The sequence below is a fragment of the Halichoeres trimaculatus genome, unplaced genomic scaffold (assembly GCF_033239565.1).
Source record: "Halichoeres trimaculatus isolate MK-OKI-2021-1 unplaced genomic scaffold, fHalTri1.1 fHalTri1_scaffold_13, whole genome shotgun sequence".
NCBI lineage: Eukaryota > Metazoa > Chordata > Actinopteri > Labriformes > Labridae > Halichoeres > Halichoeres trimaculatus.
Genome location: NW_027437191.1, coordinates 3,325,142 through 3,345,658, shown reverse-complemented (window position 1 = coordinate 3,345,658; position 20,517 = coordinate 3,325,142). Strand labels below are relative to the sequence as shown.

Sequence of the window (20,517 nt, the reverse complement as noted above, 5' to 3'; positions counted from 1 at the left end):
CAATGTGAAGCACAGAAAGCTTGTGCCCTTGGCAGGTTAACATCTTAATGTACAGCGGGGTCTTATATCCACTGCACTCCCTCCTCACTCACGGTTTACTGCAAAAGGTTTATTGCAGTCAAGGCAACACAATACAATTTGGTTCGATGAAGATGGATTTAGTTGTGAACTCTTAGAAAATTTGAGTAAAATCTACTATGTGTATTTGAGTTACAACAACAAATGTTATTAATTTAAAATAACTTAAAGATAACATGAACATTAAGATTAAATAAATTATCCAGATCTAGATAAAGATATTGCGTGCAACTGCTAAAATTAATAAAATTGGGTAAATTCAACAAAACATTTTTTTCAGTGTGCTCACTGCATTATGGGATCTGTAGTTTGTGTTATCAGCACCTCATACCACCAGGCCATTAATAAAAAATACAAAAACTGAATAAAACTATCAAGCGGGCCAGATATAATTGTCCATCGGGCCGGATGTGTCCCCGGGTCTTGAGTTTGACTCATAAACTGTGAGGAGTGGTTCTGGCTGTGTTTATGTGAGTGAGTAAAACTTGTCATGCCTTGTACCAAATAATGTGCAGGCGCTAGGGTTAGCAATTTTAGGTAAGTTACCTGGTAGAAGCTCCTCCACGTGAAGTGGTGTAGTGAGGGTGTTTGTGTTTAAGGTGCTGCAGCATCGACGACGTCGTGTGATGTTATGCAAATTCAGCGTTGCAGCACTGAACAATATTTTCAGCACTTTGAAGTGTGAAATGGTCCCACACGCCAGACGTTTTCTGTCTGTTTGGTCCATCTTCCGCCATTGACCAGGCCCATCATCTCTCTTTCTCTCTCTCCTTTTCTCACTCTACCTCTCTCTCTCACACACATACACACACGCACGTGCGCACCTCATCGCTCTCATCGCCACGTGATGTTAATTAAACGAGGCCTCAAGGTAAAGAATTTGCCTCGGTCATTTTTTGTACTTGAGGTACTCACATTACTAGAGTAATAGTTGCAGCCCTAATGTCATCATGTAGTCTCACAGGTCGCAGGGGCAGCAGTGTCATCAGTGTCATCAGCGAAATCCAATGACCCCTGTCCCCAGCCACTTCCACCAGCTTCTCTGAGGGGACACCAAGCCGTTCCCTAGCCAGTTGAGAGATATGATCCCTTCACTGTGTCCTGGGTCTACCCCGGGGTCCCCTCCCGGTTAGACATGCCCGAAACAACTCCCCAGGGAGGCGTAAGTCGCGCAGTTTGCAAACTTTATATTTAACCAAATAGGTGGATTAAAATTACTGCTTTTATCTGACTTCAACATTGATACGCTGCCAATCAAATTGTCTGATTTCCACAAGCAAGTGTTATTATATTGGAAGTTGCTATATGTTCACAATTACTCTCCTCATGGTACTGTTATATGGAATAACCGTTATATACTATATCGAAATAAGTCACTGTTTTATGAATAATAGATGAAAAAGAATATGTGGTCGGTTGTGCACCTGATGAAATCAAATGGTGAGCTGTTAAATTATGAGCAGCCCCGTTCCAAATACAAATTCAATCCTCCTCAATATGAATTTACAAGACTATTAAAAGCTCTACCTAAAGAATTCATATTTCAAACCCAAAATATAATTCAATATCATCCTATCACTCCAAAACTTGGTTCCATATCCATCCAGGGGATCTCTCTCACTGATAAGAAATGTAATAATCATTTCATTAGACATTGTTTAACTGAGAGTGTTCCCTGGTAAAGTAAACAAAAATGAAATCCTTTATAAATTTGATAAAGCATCTATTATGAAACCAAATACCTTGTATTTAAAGCTTCCAATTCAACCAAAAGTCAAAGAAACACACTATAAAATTATGAATGCCATCTACCCTTCTAAAGAATTACTAAGAAAACAATTTAATATTGATGATAATAAATGTACCTTCTGTCAAGTCAACGTGGACACAACAGACTAGGGTTGGACAATTAATCGGATTTTAATCGTGATTTCAATTTTGCCATCTGACAATCATAAAAACAATATAACCGAAGAAAAACAATTAATATGCCACACAGTGTAGATGTAGTTCCTGTGCTTCATAGCATTTCTGTGTTCCGTGTGCAGCCACAGCAAGTGTGTGTGTGACTTCTGTGTATCAATAATACTGTATGTGCCACTTGCTGGTTCTTTAAAGTTGTGTTTAAATCAGTACTGAAGTTTTTGAATAAATTAATAATTGTGTATATTAATTGTGATTTCAATATCACTTAAAATAATCGGGATTCTTATTTTTACCATAATCGCCCAGCTCTACAACAGACCATATATTTTTTGAATGTATCAAAACACTGATTTTTTGGAAACACTAGCAGGACTGGATACAAAATGAAATTGAAACTCTAAGTCCCATCTCTAGAGACATTGTAACTTTCGGAACCCTTCTTCAAAACAAGAACGATCAACTTTGTTGCAACTTGGTCCTCTGTCTAGCCAAGTTTTTTATGCATAAATAAAGACTGATGAAATCACCCCCATTCTTAAAGGTTTTTTTAACAGAATTTGAACTGTATCTAAAATCTCTAAAATATATCAAACATAACGGACATAAACAAATTTATGACCCCTTGTACGACAGTTTATTATTATTATTATTATTATTATTATTATTATTATTATTATTATTATTATTATTATTATTATTATTATCATTTGTGACCTGTTCTGATATTTTCAATTGACATGATGTTTAATATTGTCCTATTTGTTATGTAATAAACTGTAAATAAAGTTTATTTAAAAAAAAAAATGCCTTCAAAATCAATGTCCCACCCATCTTAGAACAGGGCAGAATGGGTGAATAAATCAAACACACCCTTCCTATCAATGTGTGCATATATGAAGCAGCTGACAGCTCTTAGTGAATCACTCTGTCATTCACATCCAAATTTATAGAACTTTCAAACTTTGTTCACTTGTGCTGCGTTTCCACCAAGCAGTACGGGTCGGTTCAGTACGGTTTGGGACGGTTTGGGACAGTTAAGTCTGATCCCGTTTGCGTTTCCACAGCAAACTGTGCCCTCTCATGGTGGGCGGCGTGTAAGCCGCATGCCGGAAGCCGCAGCTGGTAAACAATAGCGCGACGCCGTAGCAGCTTACCCCGCTATTAAATCCAACAAAGAAGAAAACGCGACACAGTAAACAAAGAGCATAGATGGGAGACATGCAGCATTTCGTCCTCTCTGTGATTTTCATATAACTCTCTGTTACAAAGTGCAATCAAGCTTCGTTTCAGAGAAGTCTGTGTGCCGCCAGGAGAAATGCAGCCGCTGTCGGGGTGAGTGACGATTCTTTTGACCAATCAACGGTCTGCAGTGTGTTGCTCCACCTCCCGAGAGCGGATCGGTTCAGTCTGGCACCCATACGAAAGGGTCCCAAAAAAGTGGGACGGCTCGTCTCGGTTTTTAGGGATCCGTCCCGGGATGAGTGTGTGGAAACGCCGCTAAAAGCGCACCGTACCGAGACGAACCGACCCGGACTGCTTGGTGGAAACGCGGCTTTGCTCACTGTACGCCCCATACATGAACCATTTATCACACTCTCTATGACTGGGTAGTTTGGGGTGAAGGACTACTGTTTATGACATTTTTCCTAATGTTTGTTCAGAGTGGAACATGAATGTTGTCTTAGAGAACATGTGAAAACTCATGCAGAGAGCAAAGTCTGTGTGACACTCTGTGAATGAACAGTCCAAGGTTAAAACTCCAGGCTGAACCGTTCTCCCAGCAGCCCTCCCTGAGACCTGAGACCCTTTGGCCTGAGATATAAAAGCAGCAGAGAGCTGAGACTCTGTGAAAAGCTGTAATCCACTTCAGGCACTCTGCACTCCCCGAGCAGAACTAATTTTCATTGCCTCAAAGGAACAGTGCGGGAAACACAGAGCTGTGTTCATGGCTGAGGCCTGCCTGAGCTGCAGACACGGCTGACTCTGAAAAGAGAGCAGGCACAGGCTGAAAAGACGGATGGAGTCAGCCGACCTGCTGGATCTGCTTCTCACAGTATGAAGAGGAGTCGGGAGGTTTTCAGCTCCATGTTCAGAAAATCTTGTTTTCTGCACAATTCGGATCTAAATTGACAAAAATGGAGGGCTCAAATAAAACCAACTAAATCGGAAGAAAAGCCTCCTCAGATGTTCAGTTTGCTCCAGAAAGGGTTAGTACATGACTGCATTACAGTTGAAACAATTTCTTAAATTACTAGAGTACCCCGGATTACATTAAAAAGATGGAGGTACTTCAGAGGAATGGTTCAACTTTTTAAAGCTCAAAGCGTTGGGTTCACATCCACTTCTTTTAATGTGGGACACAGCACTGACACAAAGGAAGAAGAAGGAGGGGAAGTGTTGTTAACTTAGCAACTGTGTCACTATACTTAGCGACTTTTCAGACCCCTCTAACAATTAACAGCAGTCACTCAGCTGCAGCCAGAGCAGGACACTGCACATGAATGAATGTCTCAGCTCACACCTGAACATTTCATTTCCTTTCACCTGAAAACATAAGGAGGTGGGGTGGGGGTGGGGGGTGAGGGTCAGCAAACAGCTGCAAAACATATTTCCTGGACCACAGAGCACAACATATCTGCAGCAGAGCTCTGCCCACAGAGGAAGACGAGAGGACTCCTGAGACGAGGGGGAGGGAGCTAAAGTCAGGTACCATCTGTAAACCCCTCCAGAGATTTCCTCCTGAAAAAAAATACAGACTTAACCTAAATCTCTGGACACAGCAACAGAAGGATTCTCTGAACTCTGAGTTTCTCTGGGTGTTTTATGGATCCAGAGTCAGCGGCCTCACAGCGGGCTGAAGTGGCTTTTTTTAACCTGGTAAAGAGTTGAGTCTTATTTCACTCAGATGAAAAAGTGTGTGTTTACAGGGGCCTAAGTCCTGCTGCAGTGGTCAGATGGTCGATTCTTGGACGTGGTCCAGTGCACTGTCCCCCTCTCTTCCCACATGTCCTGCACAGCAAACCCCCTGGTGTTAAACTTCCAGTGTTAGGCCAGTTCAGAGTAAAGTGTTAATTTCTTGGTGTTATGTTGTAGGGGTGTAATGATCCATCGATATAGATCGATACATCGATTGGTTAAGCAATGATCCAATCACATCGATGGAAAGTCGAAACATCGATCAACATCGTGGTCTTTAATGTACGCCTTTATTCTGAAATCCCGACCAGACACGCATGTCCGTTTCCGGCCAACCGCAAGTGGTTCTGAAGTTTTCTCTCAAGCCTCACACACTCAGCGTATGAGACACACATTTGAACCTTTTCACTCTCTGACACGCCACGCCTGATATTTCTCCTGCTGTAAAATGGACTGTTTAGTGCCCACCAAGTCACACCGCTGTAGGCAAACCTGTAGCAAGACGCTGTTAGCATCACAGAGCTAAAAGGGAGCCAGACATATTGGCCAATCATAAAATAGCTCTCCTGTATCTGGGTAAAATACGGTTGACCTGACTGCAGAGGATGCAGGCTGCACAGACGACAGGAGTGCATCATCACACGACTGCAGTGAGTTATCTCATAATTTGATTTTGTAGCCACTGATTCATGAAATTTCATAAAGTTAAAAAGTAAAACAGCGAGAGCTTAGTGTCATTCCTCCTCCACATCCACTATTACACAGTGAAACAGAGTCTGATCACACTGACATACAAACTGTGGTTATCAGGCATCACAGTAAAAAAAAACTATCAATGTTAAGTTAGTTAAGTTGATAGTTCTAATTTTGAACAATAGAAATGTTTGGGTTTAACTAAAATCAAAGCTTCACATTTTTGGTTTGATAGAAAATGGTCAAATGTTGGAGGTCAATAATAAAGTTTATGTAATCAGTCATTTTTAATTATAGTGTTGCATCATTACTTGATATAATAATCAAACATTACAGTATAACAGTCAGACCCATAAGGGAATTGTAGGGGCAAAAAGCACCTTACCTGAATCTAACCAGTTTTAGTTTTAAAACATAATTAGATCATACAGATGGCTATAATCCTCTACAAACTATCATACCCAAAGGTCAGCACATTGTTCCACATTTCAGTAATAAACTATCAAAATTGTTTTGTATTTCTTTCTTGCCTGTGGTGAAATGTTGCTGATTGTGTTCAGTGAGGGCATAATATCATCTTAAATCGATCGAAGGCCCCTGAATCGTATCGTATCGTATCGTATCGTATCGTATCGTATCGTATCGTATCGTATCGTATCGTATCGTATCGTATCACATCGTATCGCATCATATCGCATCGTATCGCATCGTATCGTATCGTATCGTATCGTATCGTATAGTATCGTATCGTATCGTATCGTATCACATCGCATCATATCGTATCGTATCGTATCGTGACAGAGGTAGTAGTATCGGCAAATATCATATCGTTGTCCAAAGAATCAATATTGTATCGTATCGTCATGAAACTGGTGATTTACACCCCTAATAAATACCTTACCATGGCGTGTTGTATCCAGTAAAAAGTTGTCTTGAACAAAGCCAATAGTGGCTTTCCTTACTGAGGGGTTGGTATGTTGAAACTAGCTTTAATGGTGTTTCAAATGGCATACGGCCTCATTATTTCAGGTTATACAGGATTAAACATGACATAACTAATTAAAAAACTGTTAACAGTGGATTGTTAAGATCACTAAGACTTTGTTTACGTTTGGTCCTCAAAGAAAGGAGGAAGTAGAGTCAGCTCTCCAGAGAGTACTGCGCATGCGTGGAGGGGCAAACGTAAACAGAGTCTTCATCAGTTCAGAGGTCAATACAGCCACACAGCGCTGTCTGGAGTGACACAGACTGCAGCAGAGGACTAACCCGGAGCGGACCATGATGGAATATTGGTGAAAAACACGAGTTTTTGAATGATTAATGCAGTTTTAGGAGCGGCGCTGTCTATGCACCGATGGATCCCATTATACAGACGTCCGTTGCACGATTTTGGATCTAAATATCTCCTGAAGCACTGCTTGGATCAGGAAAACCTTCTGGGTGAGTATTTTGTTCTACTTCATTCTATAAACAATGTAAAAGCTGTATAAACCGAACTTATCCTTTAACATAAAACTTAGCTGAAAATCTGAAAGTCTTCACATTTTCAAAACGTTCAAGTCTTTAAATGTCACTGAAAATGAAGGTTATAAATGAATTTAAAGTTTGGAACAGGTGATACACATTGTTTTGGGGCTGATGAGAGCTGATCAGAGTTTTAAGAAGCTCCAGTCAGGTATGAATATGCTCTGTTGTTTCTGACATGCTGTCCAGCAGCCTGAGGCGGTCTGCAGGAGGACTCATAAAACCTGAATTAGTCCTTTACAGCCTGAAAGATGTGAGAACCAAAGCAATGTTTCACAAAGAGCAGACTGTGTTTGGTCTGATGTGTCTCAAAACAAAAAGGTGAAATAATGAATGTAATGAAAATGTACCAACTAGGCTGAGCCGCCATCCTCTCCATGTAGTCCTTGGCGAAGTCCAGGGCCCCAGCCCTGTGTGGGTACAGCAGGCAGAACATGGACAGCACTCCCAGGTTGTTCCCATACACCTCGTTCCAGCGGGCGCTGAACTCAGCGGGGCTCCAGGGGGGCAGGTACTCCTCTGGGTGCTCTAACATGGTCTCCCCAGCCTCACGAATCCTCCTCGCCATGTCCCTATGAGTCCCAGCGGCAGCATACTGCAGCTCCTCCACGTCCCCCCGACCAAAGTACAGCATGGGGTGACCTTCATAGTTGCCACCCATGAAGGGGATTCCACCGCTGGGGTCCACCTCCGCCGTTGCCGGGGCCAGCAGGGGCCACAGCAGACTTATGAAGAAGACTGTGGGGGCCCCACGGGTGTGGGTTCTCATGGTCTCATCAGAGGGGGACCCAGGCAGAGCCAAAGGAGCTCAGCTGAGAGGGAGAAAAGGGGGGAAGAGAAGGATTTGAGTGAGCCGGCGTGGTTTCTGCACAATAGTTCTGCATTCCTTGAATAATTAGACACAGCTGCCCTCTGATGAGGCGGGCTTTCCGTCCACATGCAGGCCCAACGCGAGCTGCACAGGCAGGAACGCCACACGACCGTACTAACATGGAGGACGCGGTGCTATCAACACTTCCTGTACCAAGTTAGCTCTTTTAACTTTCACTTTCATTACCCACATCTCTGAGCTAGCTGACCGCCACTTTCTGAGCTTCACTCCTGAACTGCTCGGTGGGTCAGACGAGTCCCGCATGCCCAGACGTCCAGACGAGGCTTGGAGGTCATAAATGAGCCATTACTGCCGTAACATCAATCTGGTCTGGTGACACCACCTCGAAACCAAACTGCTGAGCCTCACAGACAGAGAGGGGCCGGAGTAGGCTGCAGGCTGGGCTTCCAACATGAGAGTAAATTCCATGACCTGAGTGGAGCTGTTGGCAGAGGCTGCCTGGAAAATAAAGCTTTTGGTAGTGATTTAACGGCGTCTAGACAAGAGGCCATTCTGAAGCGTGGGGCTGTCTGTGGGCATGTGTTTAATGTTGGATAAACCAGAGAAGCCTTTTTGGACGATGACTCTGATGTTAAAGCTCACAGTGAGTCAGATCAGTTAGAGATAAAACCATGTAGGCACAGAGACACAGAGAGCTCATCTCTCCAGCTTCTACTGTAACCATTATCTAAAACCTGCTCGCTTTGACACACTTCATCACCACCATGCCTCATATCTGGGTCCTGAGGCAGGACTCTGTGACTCTGCAGGGATCAGGAAGTGAGCTCATGGCGCTTCATAAAATGACTGAAGCCTCACCGTCATGTAAGAGAAATAAAGAATCATCACTCTGAGCAGACGGGCAGGGACAGGAAACACTGTATTCAATAATTCCCCACCCCCTGCAGTGCAGACATTACACATCCATTTAATGACTGTGCAGAGCTGCTGTAGATATGGTCTGATGTGATATGCACATGGATATAATCTATAAATTACTGATATTCTGGTCAAAGTTAATCTCAGTTTTTGGGTTAGGTTTTTGTAGCAGGAACTCTTTGGTGCTGCAGAGTTTTTCTCCAGCTCTGAGTCACAGTGCCGCGTATTAAGCTTTTTCATGTTGTTTGTCATTGAATCTTGGAAATCACAACTCATCCCAACATTTCAAATCCCACAAATTCTGCTTTTATTTTTTTCTCAGGCCACATCCTTGATCTTTACATTTTAATTGTTTTACTCTTTTATTGTTGTTCTTTGTTTCTTTATATACACATGTCTGTGTTTTTTAACTATTTATGTTTTTTGATAGGGGTGGGAGAGAAAATCAATTCACACAAGTATTGTGACTTTTTTGAAGTACAATTCTTAAATCGCAATTTTTTGTTCAAAAAAACTTTTGTTTTTTTTCTAAATTTACATTCTTCATTGACAGCTGGGATAGGCTCCATCCACTCACGACCCTGAACAGGATAAGCAGTTCAGAAAATGAAAGAATGAAAGAAATTCTTCATTGTCGTCTTTGTTCATAAGCTGGGCTGGGAATAAAAAAAGGCTTTTCTCCAGCAGGGGGCAAAATGTTTTTCTTCAACTATCTTGTAACATGACGTCAGATCCCCTGAATAAAACCTGAACACTGAGGCTGTTTTCCAAACCGCCAACGACTTACTACATGTGAATGTAGTATGTAGTAAGCACTACATGTAGTGTGTAGTATGTCTTTTCTGTTGGGTCTGGGTTGTAGTATACTACTGTGGTTTCCTGTCTCAGGAGGCAGAGCTACAGAAGATGTTGGGTTTTTTGCCTTTAATATAAATATACAAAACAGGCATGTGCAGATCTCTGTATTTAGTTATTTTGTTAACCATATCAAAGCAAAACTATTATTCTTGATTTCTAATCTTGCATCAAAAGTTGTATCATTGACTGAAAATAAATTTGGATGATTGATGGATGATGAAAAACCACTTCCATATAATCCACGTATGGTTAAAAAGGGGTAATAAGTTATTTATATGACTAGGCCTATGGCGATGATTTACTGAAACCTGCCACCCCCATTAACAAACAGTGTCAGCACTGTGCATTGTGGGAAACAGTATTCCAAGTAGACTGCTCTGTTGCATACTGAGAAATTTTCCTGGATCAGTAGGACATCTGGAGATTTTTGGCATACTCCAGATTTTGCACGTTTTTGCATACTGACCACTACATACCAGGGATAGGTACCGAATAAGGTACTTATATAGATACCGACCGAATTCTATCAAAAGTACCGGGTACCGATTCACATAAACTCAAAAGGTACCATGTCTAGGTACATAAATGCATCCTAGTGACTGTGAGGGAGTGGAAGAGTAGGAGATTTTCCATGCTGGACATGAACACAGCATTTCAAAGTTACATATTGAAGAATAAACATGTTAAATTGAAAAATAATACATTTTATTATTGAACAAATTGATATTTTTTACCACATAAACACAAAAAAGTACTGAAAATTAGTACCGTTGAGTACCGGAACCGCTAGGTACCGGGTATCGGTACTGTCTTGTTTCAAATGTGTAAGGTACCCATCCCTACTACGTACTGAATTTCAGCCAAAATAGTAGGTACTGCTAGTGTAGCAGGCGGTTAGGAAAACAGACTGTTTTCCAAACAGCCTACTACACTAGCAGTACCTACTGGAGATAGACCGAAAACGTTTTTTCAGGACTGATACCAATACTGAATATCAGTATTCAAAGAAGCCAATAACTGATATTTGGGACTGATATTCATTTGCAATAAAAGTGAAAATATTGGCATAAACATTTTAGATAATACAAACTCCATCACTTAACTTTTTTAAAACATATTAATAACTAGAATGTCAGGATCTACCTATGGCTTGTTTTGTACATTTATTATAAAAGCAAAAAAATCCATCAGCTGTAGCTCTGCTTTCTAAAACTGAAAACCAGAGAAGTATTCTACAAAACAGACCCAACAGAACAGTCAGACTACATACTATATGCAAAAGCAGTAGGCAGTATGCAGTGCCTACTACATACTACATTCATATGTAATAGGTAGTAGGCGGTTTGGAAAACAGTCACTGACTCACATGTGATGTGCATTTTTTGGGGAAGTATGGCTTTCTGATATAGTTTGTTGACATCGTCATCATCATCTTTTTTATGTGGGAAAAGCAAATTGTCTCAGCCCTCTTGTTTGAGTCTCTGGTGTTATTTTTGTGGTTTAATTCCGTCCTCACATTTCTCTTTTATTCTGTGAATTATTTCAAAACCCTGTTCTGAGGCTGTGTTCAGTGAGAGGACTTAAGGCCTGAATGATGTACCACAGATCGACCAATCAGAAGAGGTGACTGAGAGAAAGCTGCGGGACAACACGAGCATTCATCAACACTTTACAGAAAGAATAACTTAATATAAAGAAGTGATGCCCCCCTCCTTCCTTCCTTCCCCTCCCTTCCTTCCCTACTTCCTTCCTTCCTTCCTTCCTTCCTTCCTTCCTTCCTTCCTTCCTTCCTTCCTTCCACGAGCATTCATCAACACTTTACAGAAAGAATGACTTAATATAAAGAAGTGATGCCCCCTTCCTTCCTTCCTTCTTTCCTTCCTTACCATCCTTCCTTCCTTCCTCCCCCTCCTTCCTTCCCTTCTTCCTTCCTTCCTTCCCTTCCTTCCTTATTTCCCTCCTTCCTTCCTTTCTTCCCCTTCCTTCCTTCATTCCTTCCTTCCTTCCACGAGCATTCATCAACACTTAACAGAAAGAATAACTTAATTTAAAGAAGCATTTACTTTTCCTAACTGAGAAATATTTTGTAGAATGTGAATTTTTCAAATTTTGTTGAAGAGTTTCAAACCTTGGAATTTTGGTTTGCGCTTCTCAGCCACTGTAAAATAGACACAAAAACACATTGACCATTAGTGAATATTTACTTTAATACTCCTGGTTGTCAAATCTACTGTCAGAATCTCAGAACAGATTCAATGCAGGCTGTGATGGGATTACAAATGGAGGACATTATGTTGAGTGGTTGATGTTTAGCCTGATTCAGTCAGATTTAGCTGTCACATAAATAAAGAGGAAAAAACAGACAGAGAACTTTAGTCTCTAATTAAAAACAAATAAGAGAGCATCAAACTACTAAGAACTGTCCAGTTTTTGCTGTGACTTCAGCAGGATGTGTTTAAAGGAGGTTGTTTAAATTCATGTGCTGTGGGCTTTTCTTTGTTGCATTGCTACATTTCTGAGTCAGGGGGATATCCTTAAGTCTTATTATTGTCAGCAGATTCAACACTCTGAGCATTAAAACTGAAAGTTTCCTTTAGAGACAATCACACACTGAAACAAGGTCATATATGGCAGGATGTGTTGATACAGTCATTTTATGACCCAGACATTTTAATGATACTCGCTCCTCCAGTTTTTGTGATCCCTCCTGCCCTGCATTTTTCTTTCTTTTTGTCTGAGAGGAGTTAAGAGTGATCATGGTGCATTCAGGTGCTGTTAGACACATCTGAAGAAGTAGTGTTGTGGTGTGAGTTCTGGTATCAAACCCCACATCACAAGTCTACTAAAGCTGTCTTTTAGTATATGTTAGCATCAGATCTTGGTGAAACAGATGGGAAAAGTTAAATCTGACTTCTCAAATAAAAAGCATGTCAGAGGAAGAACTGTCTTGCTCTAAAACTGGGACCATGAGCCAAGTCCAGGGATGCAGCATCAGACCCTGTATTTGCAGTTAATCACATCAGACAAGTCTGATTTCTGTCCACCAATATCCACAGCAGGAAGATCATTCATCATATCAATAACTAATTATGACACACTGGATTAAAATCACTTCAAACCAAGAGTGGCAAACATACAGGGAACAGGTTAACCACTACACGCTGCCAATCACTTAACTGGCTCAGTTTTATGTGCTTTGACTGACAGTACAGCTGAAACGATTTTCTTGAATGATTCGAGGTACTCGATTACAAAAATTACTCGAGTAATTTTCTCCACCTCGAGGAATCGCTTAATTTTAAAAAAGATCAATGAGTGGTATTTCAAATAGAGCTGAGGCCATATTAAGAGAGTTTTCAGACCCCTCAAGCTTCCTCTTATACAAAATAGCAACTAGCAACAAATTTAGCTTCTTTTCTGGAGTCTGGAGACTAATGGGTCATTCTACAAAACAGGTGCCATGTGGCTCCGCAACATTTGATGAGATGTACAAGGCCCAAAAAATGTGTCAAAGTGTGTTTACAAATTTTGAGAAAATTCTATTTCTCAAATAGCAAAATTTTCATTTACAAAATAACCGCTCTTTAACTAAACAAAAACATATTTTATCCGATTACTTGATTAATCGATGGGATTTTCAGTAGAATAATCGAATACTAAAATATTCGATAGCTGCAGCCCTAACTGACAGACCAAGTCGTTATGCTGAAAAACAATATTATAAAATAAAAAGGCCATTGTGGAAAAGGACGTAATGAAATAAAACCTGACTTTGTAAAAAAAAAAAAAAAAAAAAACTTTTTTATTATGATTTCATGAAAGCTTGGCAAATAATTAAAAAGTAACTATTATTAAAAAAAAGTATGAAATTGTTAAAATAATCATGAAGAAATATCTAATTATAACAATTTGATATTAAAGAATAATAAAAATGTTTCATTATAATTTTGCCTTATTTTACCATGTAATGGCCATATTATATATTTGTTTGTTCTACCAAAATGTTATTTATTTCAAAATGTGTATTGTTTAGTTATTTATAATCTTTTGAGGTTAAATAGGTTACACACAAAAATTTATGATTTTATACTTTTAGATTTACAACTTTATTCAGGTTCATTTATGACTTTATTCTCATTAATTTATGACTTTTTTCTCATTAATTTATGAGTTTTTCCTCACAAATTTATGACATTATTCTATTAAATTTACAACTTTTTTTCTGGTAAATTTAGGATTTTATTCACATAAATAACTTTTTTGTGTGTCATTAACATGGCTCTAATCCTCTGAAAAAGTCCTGAAAGTTAGGGATGATGTCTCTAAATGTTTGTGTCTCTTTTTAAAATCTAAAAACCAGAAACATTCCAAGCAGAACATCTCCAAAAACCGAGCAACATCTTCGAGAAGAAACATGATTATTGTTTGCTATTAGAGAATAAAACGGTGGCTGAACTTTGGAGCTGTTACTTTCTCACCAACACACGCCATGAGGAAGGTTTCCCTCATCATCACCTTCAATCTGGAAGTGTAAATAAAGACACAGATAGCCCATAGTCTACCAGAGCTATGTGCCAGTTCTTAGACTGGGCTCATTATAGGCCTTTGAGTGAGCACATGTGTCTGTGGAGACATTTTAACCATCTGAAGTCTGTTTTTCCTCTCTTATTGAAGACAAAGTCCTCTCACAGATAACTGAGTGAATATCTGTGATGAAGGGACATGAAGCCCAGCGGCTCCTTTCAGGCCTCGATGTCTCAGAGTTTCCTCTTTCTGACTGACCTGAATGCAGTGTGTGGTCATTATCCGCAGTCTGAATCAGTGTACAGGAGGTAAAAGCAGCAGGAGGTTGGTCTTGAAGCACATCAAACTGACGGTTTTATCTCAGACACCTCGTCCTAAAGCCTCCTCCTCCTGCGCGTCAAGAACTTTAAAAACTACTTTCATGTTTCACCTTCAGGCTTCAGCTTCATCGCTAACTCAGTGTTCTGAGTTATCTCCACCTAACACCAGTGAGGAGTTTAACAGCTACACCAGAACCATCAATGGTATTGATAATCCACAATTTGCGCACAAAAGTCTCATTGTTTCTGAAGTGGAGTCTGAAACCTGTGGGAGCAGGGGAGGAAAGAAAAGCCTTCGCCTTACCTGTCAGAAGTTCTGCTCACAGACCCGAGCTGTCGTCTCCGCGGACATTTCACAGATTTTCAGCCGGATTATAGAAACGGAGAAAGTTAGTTTCAGGGCAGAAAGAAGGAGGGAGCGCGGAGAGAAAGAATGTGTGCGCGCAGAGGGAGCGTCATGCTGGCGATGAGGAAGAGGAGGAGGAGGGGCTGCCGGGGGGTGGGGGGTGGGGGGGGACTTAAAGGAGAACTAATGAACCGAGTGTTTCCCCTCCCTGCCTCCTCTCACTTTTACTGAGGTAACAGGTAAACTGAGAACACATGCAGTCTGATCCAGCAGTCTGACCTGGGTTGTTCACACTGTGCAGCAACATAAAAGGGGACATGTCATGCTGATCCCTGATTTAATATTTACATGTAATATAATACATTTGAAAACAAGACCTTACACTCCCTGAATTTTCAAAAAATGAGATATTGTATTTTTTCTGATATCCTAGAACGAGATTTGATGCAATATATTTGATGAAAATAGGTCATTGACATTTGGCCGTGAGATTTCGACCGTCGTGACGACACAAGGATCCTTTCTTTATATTGGAGTAATCTGATAAAGCAGCTCCTCCTCTGTGATGTCAGTTAGTCACACAACCGCCACAGAGGGATACACCCACCAAGAGCCGAGTTTAAACGTATAAACTATACATGTTGCAGAACTGTCCGGGTCTGACTCGGGGTCCAATACAAAAGGACGTATCCTACACTCTGCCATTTTATTAGTGCTATCAATGCCTTACGGTGAAGTTTTGGCAAACAGCGAACTCGCTCGGTCTGCTCCATTCAATGTGGCGATTTTGTAAATACTGCCATGCTGCAAAAACCGCCCCCTGGCTCTACCCCCTCCGCCCCTCTGATAGAACTGACCAATCAGAGCACAAAGGGCTGTGACGTTGCGAGGTTACTGGAGGTCATTCTCCAAACGGAGCGATTCAACGAGATCTTCAGAATGGCCTAAACTGAGGATATTGAGAACGCTATTGTGGGGCAATGAAGGAACTAAATGACTTGTACTGAGGGCAGAAATGCTTTACAGGCATCCTAGTCTGGCATAGTGAAAGGGAGAAACAAGCATGATATGTCCACTTTAAATGAAATTTGTACCGAGCATCTTTCTGCTGAATGGTGATGAGGAGTATTGTTGGCTGGCTTCAACAGTCTTCTCAGACTCTTAGCTTTCTTTTTAGCTAGGTAAAGAGCCCTTAAATCTATTACTGGTGAAATATCCCTCACTTTTACAAACTTGAAAACCTCCTTTTGAGATACAATGCATCACAAAAGTTTTCACAGAGTCCAGAGGTTTGACTTTGAAATTGAAAAACTACTTAAATTTCACTATTAGTAAATCCACATCTAAAGTAGTCCTCTGCAATGACACCTAGTATGCAGGGGCGTAACTACAATTAGGCAAACACAGGCAGTTGCCTGGGGCCCCAAGATTCCCAGGGGCCCCCAAAGCATCTCTTAAAAACTGATTTGTGAAGTTCTCTTCAATTGAAAGCATTTCTTTTTTCTAAATCTTACTTCACATGCTTCAAAATACATCAAAAGGCTTAATCTTTAATGATGGTTTTGGGTACTCCCCCTCCCTTCTTATTCAATGGGCTATTCCATGTTACAACACATCTGAAAATTTGATTCAGGAAGAAAGTGGTAAAAAACACTTTTTTCCCCATTTTTTTTCTTATTTTTAACCAAGTCGGAAATAAAAGGACTTTATCTAGTCCAGGAAACAGGATAATTTTCTCAAAATCAAACTTTTTGAGTTGGTGATAAACATTATTGTACAAAATCTTTTTTTTGGATACATAACTCACTGGACAGGGGGTCAAATAAAATACATTAACTTTAAAATAATAGTACCTAAAAGTATGGTAACTGTAAATATCACCTCTTTCAGTAGATTTTTTTCAGTTTTATGTTGTGCTTGATATTTACATTTTTTTTCTTTACTAAATTATTTTTTTTTAATATTTACTGATTGTAATGTTTTTCACTTCATACTTTCTTGTCTGTTACTGTTACTCTGTAAATTCCCCACTGTGGGACAAATAAGCTGTCAATTGACCATAAAAGATTTCAAATCCAGGACAAAGTGGACTAAATTATGTATTCACTTTTTTCAAAATCAAACTAAAGTACAGAACTTGAGGAAATGCATTTAGTTGTGTTAAGTTACCATGTACAAGATTAGCTCTGTCTCATGCCTTGATTCTGGGAAAGAGACAGTGGACCCAGGGAAGGCCAGTCTAGCTCTGAGGAAGATAGTTACAAGAACATGGAGGGCCCCATTAACTGGGTTTGCCTTGGGACTAAATGCGCCCCTGCTAGTAAGGTCTGAAAAGCTCTCAGCCCCTTCTAACTGCAACTTTGGTGCAACACACATGAAAGCACATTTAGAGCTTTACCATAATTACCACTTGGTATCTTGTTATTATGACTTAACAATTTCTTTCTTCATTTATTAATTTCTTTTACTGGTGGAAGTGGGCTTCCATATATTACAGCCTCACAACAGAATAGAATAAATTCATTTTTTTTCCTTGAAATTCTACACCCAACACTCCACACAGCAAATCCACTAGTGTTCAAATTCCAGTGTTCAACCAGTTCAGTGTTAAATTCTTGGTGTTGTTTTGAGATATTTAACTCTATACTGGTGTTAAACCATACTACTGTGGGAGTTACTTTGCAGTATTGATGAAAAATAACACCACACAGGGTTACTTTAAACACTCCTCACTCATAGTTGCAATACTCATGTGTTTTTACAGTAACCTGTCCTTTGATCTGCATTGTTAACCCAGGTGTTGTTTGTAAGCAAAAATTCTCAGTAGAGTTTCATTGAAAATTATGAGTGGGCCATTTATAACTTTTAATTCAATCAAAATTCAGTCAAACTGACGTTTTTGGCAAGAACTGCACTGTTTTAAGACTGAAGGAAGTGATTTCACTCAAATGATCTGAGTCATGATGAGCTAAATAAAAGGTTTAAGTAGATTCAACGGTAGCACTTTAGATTACAGCCCGCGTCTTACAGTGTAGTTTCTCGTCTCTTACAGTGTAGTTTCGTCAACTGTAGGGGTAACTCTCACACATGTACCTTGACATTTTGCGGAACCTATCGGGTAGTTACGCTCTCGTCTTACAGTGTAGTTTCCCGTCTCTTACAGTGTAGTTTCCTCAACTGTAGGGGTAACTCTCACACATGTACCTTGACATTTTGCAGTACCTATCGGGTAGTTACGCTCTCGTCTTACAGTGTAGTTTCCCGTCTCTTACAGTGTAGTTTCCTCAACTGTAGGGGTAACTCTCACACATGTACCATGACATTTTGCGGTACCTATCGGGTAGTTATGCTCGCGTCTTACAGTGAAAGTCCTGGAGTCTTACAGTGTAGTTTCCCGTGTCTTACCATGAACTTATCAAAACAGTGTAATTTTCCTGGACATATGCTCCAACTATGCAAACCTTGATGTATCACTTCCTCATCAGCATGGATAAAGATTATGTAGACCAATGATAAAGTTAAAAGCTGTAATGTATTGATGAGTATGGGTTTCACATAATAATGATATTCAGACGTATAAAATATCTTTATTTTTTTATACACACAGAGACCCCACATTGTAATTCTCCTTTTAAGGTACTGATCCATTAAGATCACACTTGTCTTTGCTTACTGGCTAACTATCCAGTATTTTCTGTTATAAATTGCCTCTGTTCTTCGTTGATGTGTTGTAAGCATTTTGTATATAATTTTATTCAGGCAACTTGGAGGGCAGACCGGGGTCCTTAGGATTTTGCGTATTTGCGTTCATGCCTTTATGCGGGCAGCCTGGGGTCCTAAAAGTTGTATAGCCCGAACGGAGATTCCGCGATTGTTTAAAAGCATCTTCAAAACATCTTATAAGTCATCAGTGATGCATTCTTGAGGAAGTAAGTACTTTAATAGCTTACAAGTTATCTTTAAGGAGTGTTGAGAGGGGAATAAACATTTAGTTTGTTTGATTATGTGGCAGGAATTTTGGCTCTTGTTTCCCTTACGTTGCACTGCTAATGCTAAATAGCTAGTGGGCGCATCGTTAACGTCTGGTAGACACTGTCTTTGATTCACCTTCTGTCATTTATTGTTTCAGATACCATACACTGCCAACCCTGTTGAGATGCACTACTGATAAGTGGCTGTTGGACGTTGATGTCACACACATTATTCATCCTCTTCGTTCATTCATTCTCCATGCATCCGGCCGTTGCTGTAATGCTGTTTCTAAAAGGATACATAAAAGACTGAACTGTGAACTGTGTATCTGCCTTTACTCTCTGACCGGAGTATCTGTATGGATAAAGTGTCCAAGCATTATTCATCATAGAAACACAGATGTCACTAGCTTCAACAGTTCGACTGCAACAACCCAGCACTTTACCTGTAACAACTGGTCAACACCTGGAACTGGACTAGATTATAAAATGCACACTAGTAGAGGGTAGTTAAACATTAAGTACAGCGAACAAGTGTGCACTTTAAAATCCAGCCCGGTTCCAGTTGTTGACCAGTAGTTACAGTAAAGTAGTGGGTAGTTACACAGTAAGTAAAGCCAACAAGTGTGCACTTTAAAATCCAGCCCGGTTCCAGTTGTTGACCAGTAGTTACAGGTAAAGTAGTGGGTAGTTACACAGTAAGTAAAGCCAACAAGTGTGCACTTTAAAATCAAGCCCGGTTCCAGTTGTTGACCAGTAGTTACAGGTAAAGTAGTGGGTAGTTACACAGTAAGTAAAGCCAACAAGTGTGCACTTTAAAATCCAGCCCGGTTCCAGTTGTTGACCAGTAGTTACAGTAAAGTAGTGGGTAGTTACACAGTAAGTAAAGCCAACAAGTGTGCACTTTAAAATCCAGCCCGGTTCCAGTTGTTGACCAGTAGTTACAGTAAAGTAGTGGGTAGTTACACAGTAAGTAAAGCCAACAAGTGTGCACTTTAAAATCCAGCCCGGTTCCAGTTGTTGACCAGTAGTTACAGTAAAGTAGTGGGTAGTTACACAGTAAGTAAAGCCAACAAGTGTGCACTTTAAAATCCAGCCCGGTTCCAGTTGTTGACCAGTAGTTACAGTAAAGTAGTGGGTAGTTACACAGTAAGTAAAGCCAACAAGTGTGCACTTTAAAATCCAGCCCGGTTCCAGTTGTTGACCAGTAGTTACAGGTAAAGTAGTGGGTAGTTACACAGTAAGTAAAGCCAACAAGTGTGCACTTTAAAATCCAGCCCGGTTCCAGTTGTTGACCAGTAGTTACAGTAAAGTAGTGGGTAGTTACACAGTAAGTAAAGCCAACAAGTGTGCACTTTAAAATCCAGCCCGGTTCCAGTTGTTGACCAGTAGTTACAGGTAAAGTAGTGGGTAGTTACACAGTAAGTAAAGCCAACAAGTGTGCACTTTAAAATCCAGCCCGGTTCCAGTTGTTGACCAGTAGTTACAGTAAAGTAGTGGGTAGTTACACAGTAAGTAAAGCCAACAAGTGTGCACTTTAAAATCCAGCCCGGTTCCAGTTGTTGACCAGTAGTTACAGGTAAAGTAGTGGGTAGTTACACAGTAAGTCAA

At 40.3% G+C, this 20,517-nt stretch overlaps 1 protein-coding gene across 1 annotated transcript in view; it reads right to left on the bottom strand.

Moving 5' to 3' along the window:
* The window catches only part of dse (dermatan sulfate epimerase), a 43,001-nt gene extending 27,952 nt beyond the window's left edge, over nt 1-15,049 (bottom strand). Inside the window, exons 1-2 of the mRNA XM_074684562.1 lie at nt 14,894-15,049; nt 7,488-7,949 (exon numbers count right to left, since the gene is read on the bottom strand). Coding sequence (XP_074540663.1) covers nt 7,488-7,906 — 419 coding nt within the window. The 5' untranslated portion in view covers nt 7,907-7,949; nt 14,894-15,049. The remainder of the gene's footprint in view (nt 1-7,487; nt 7,950-14,893) is intronic.
* Nucleotides 15,050-20,517: the final 5,468 nt, after the last annotated feature.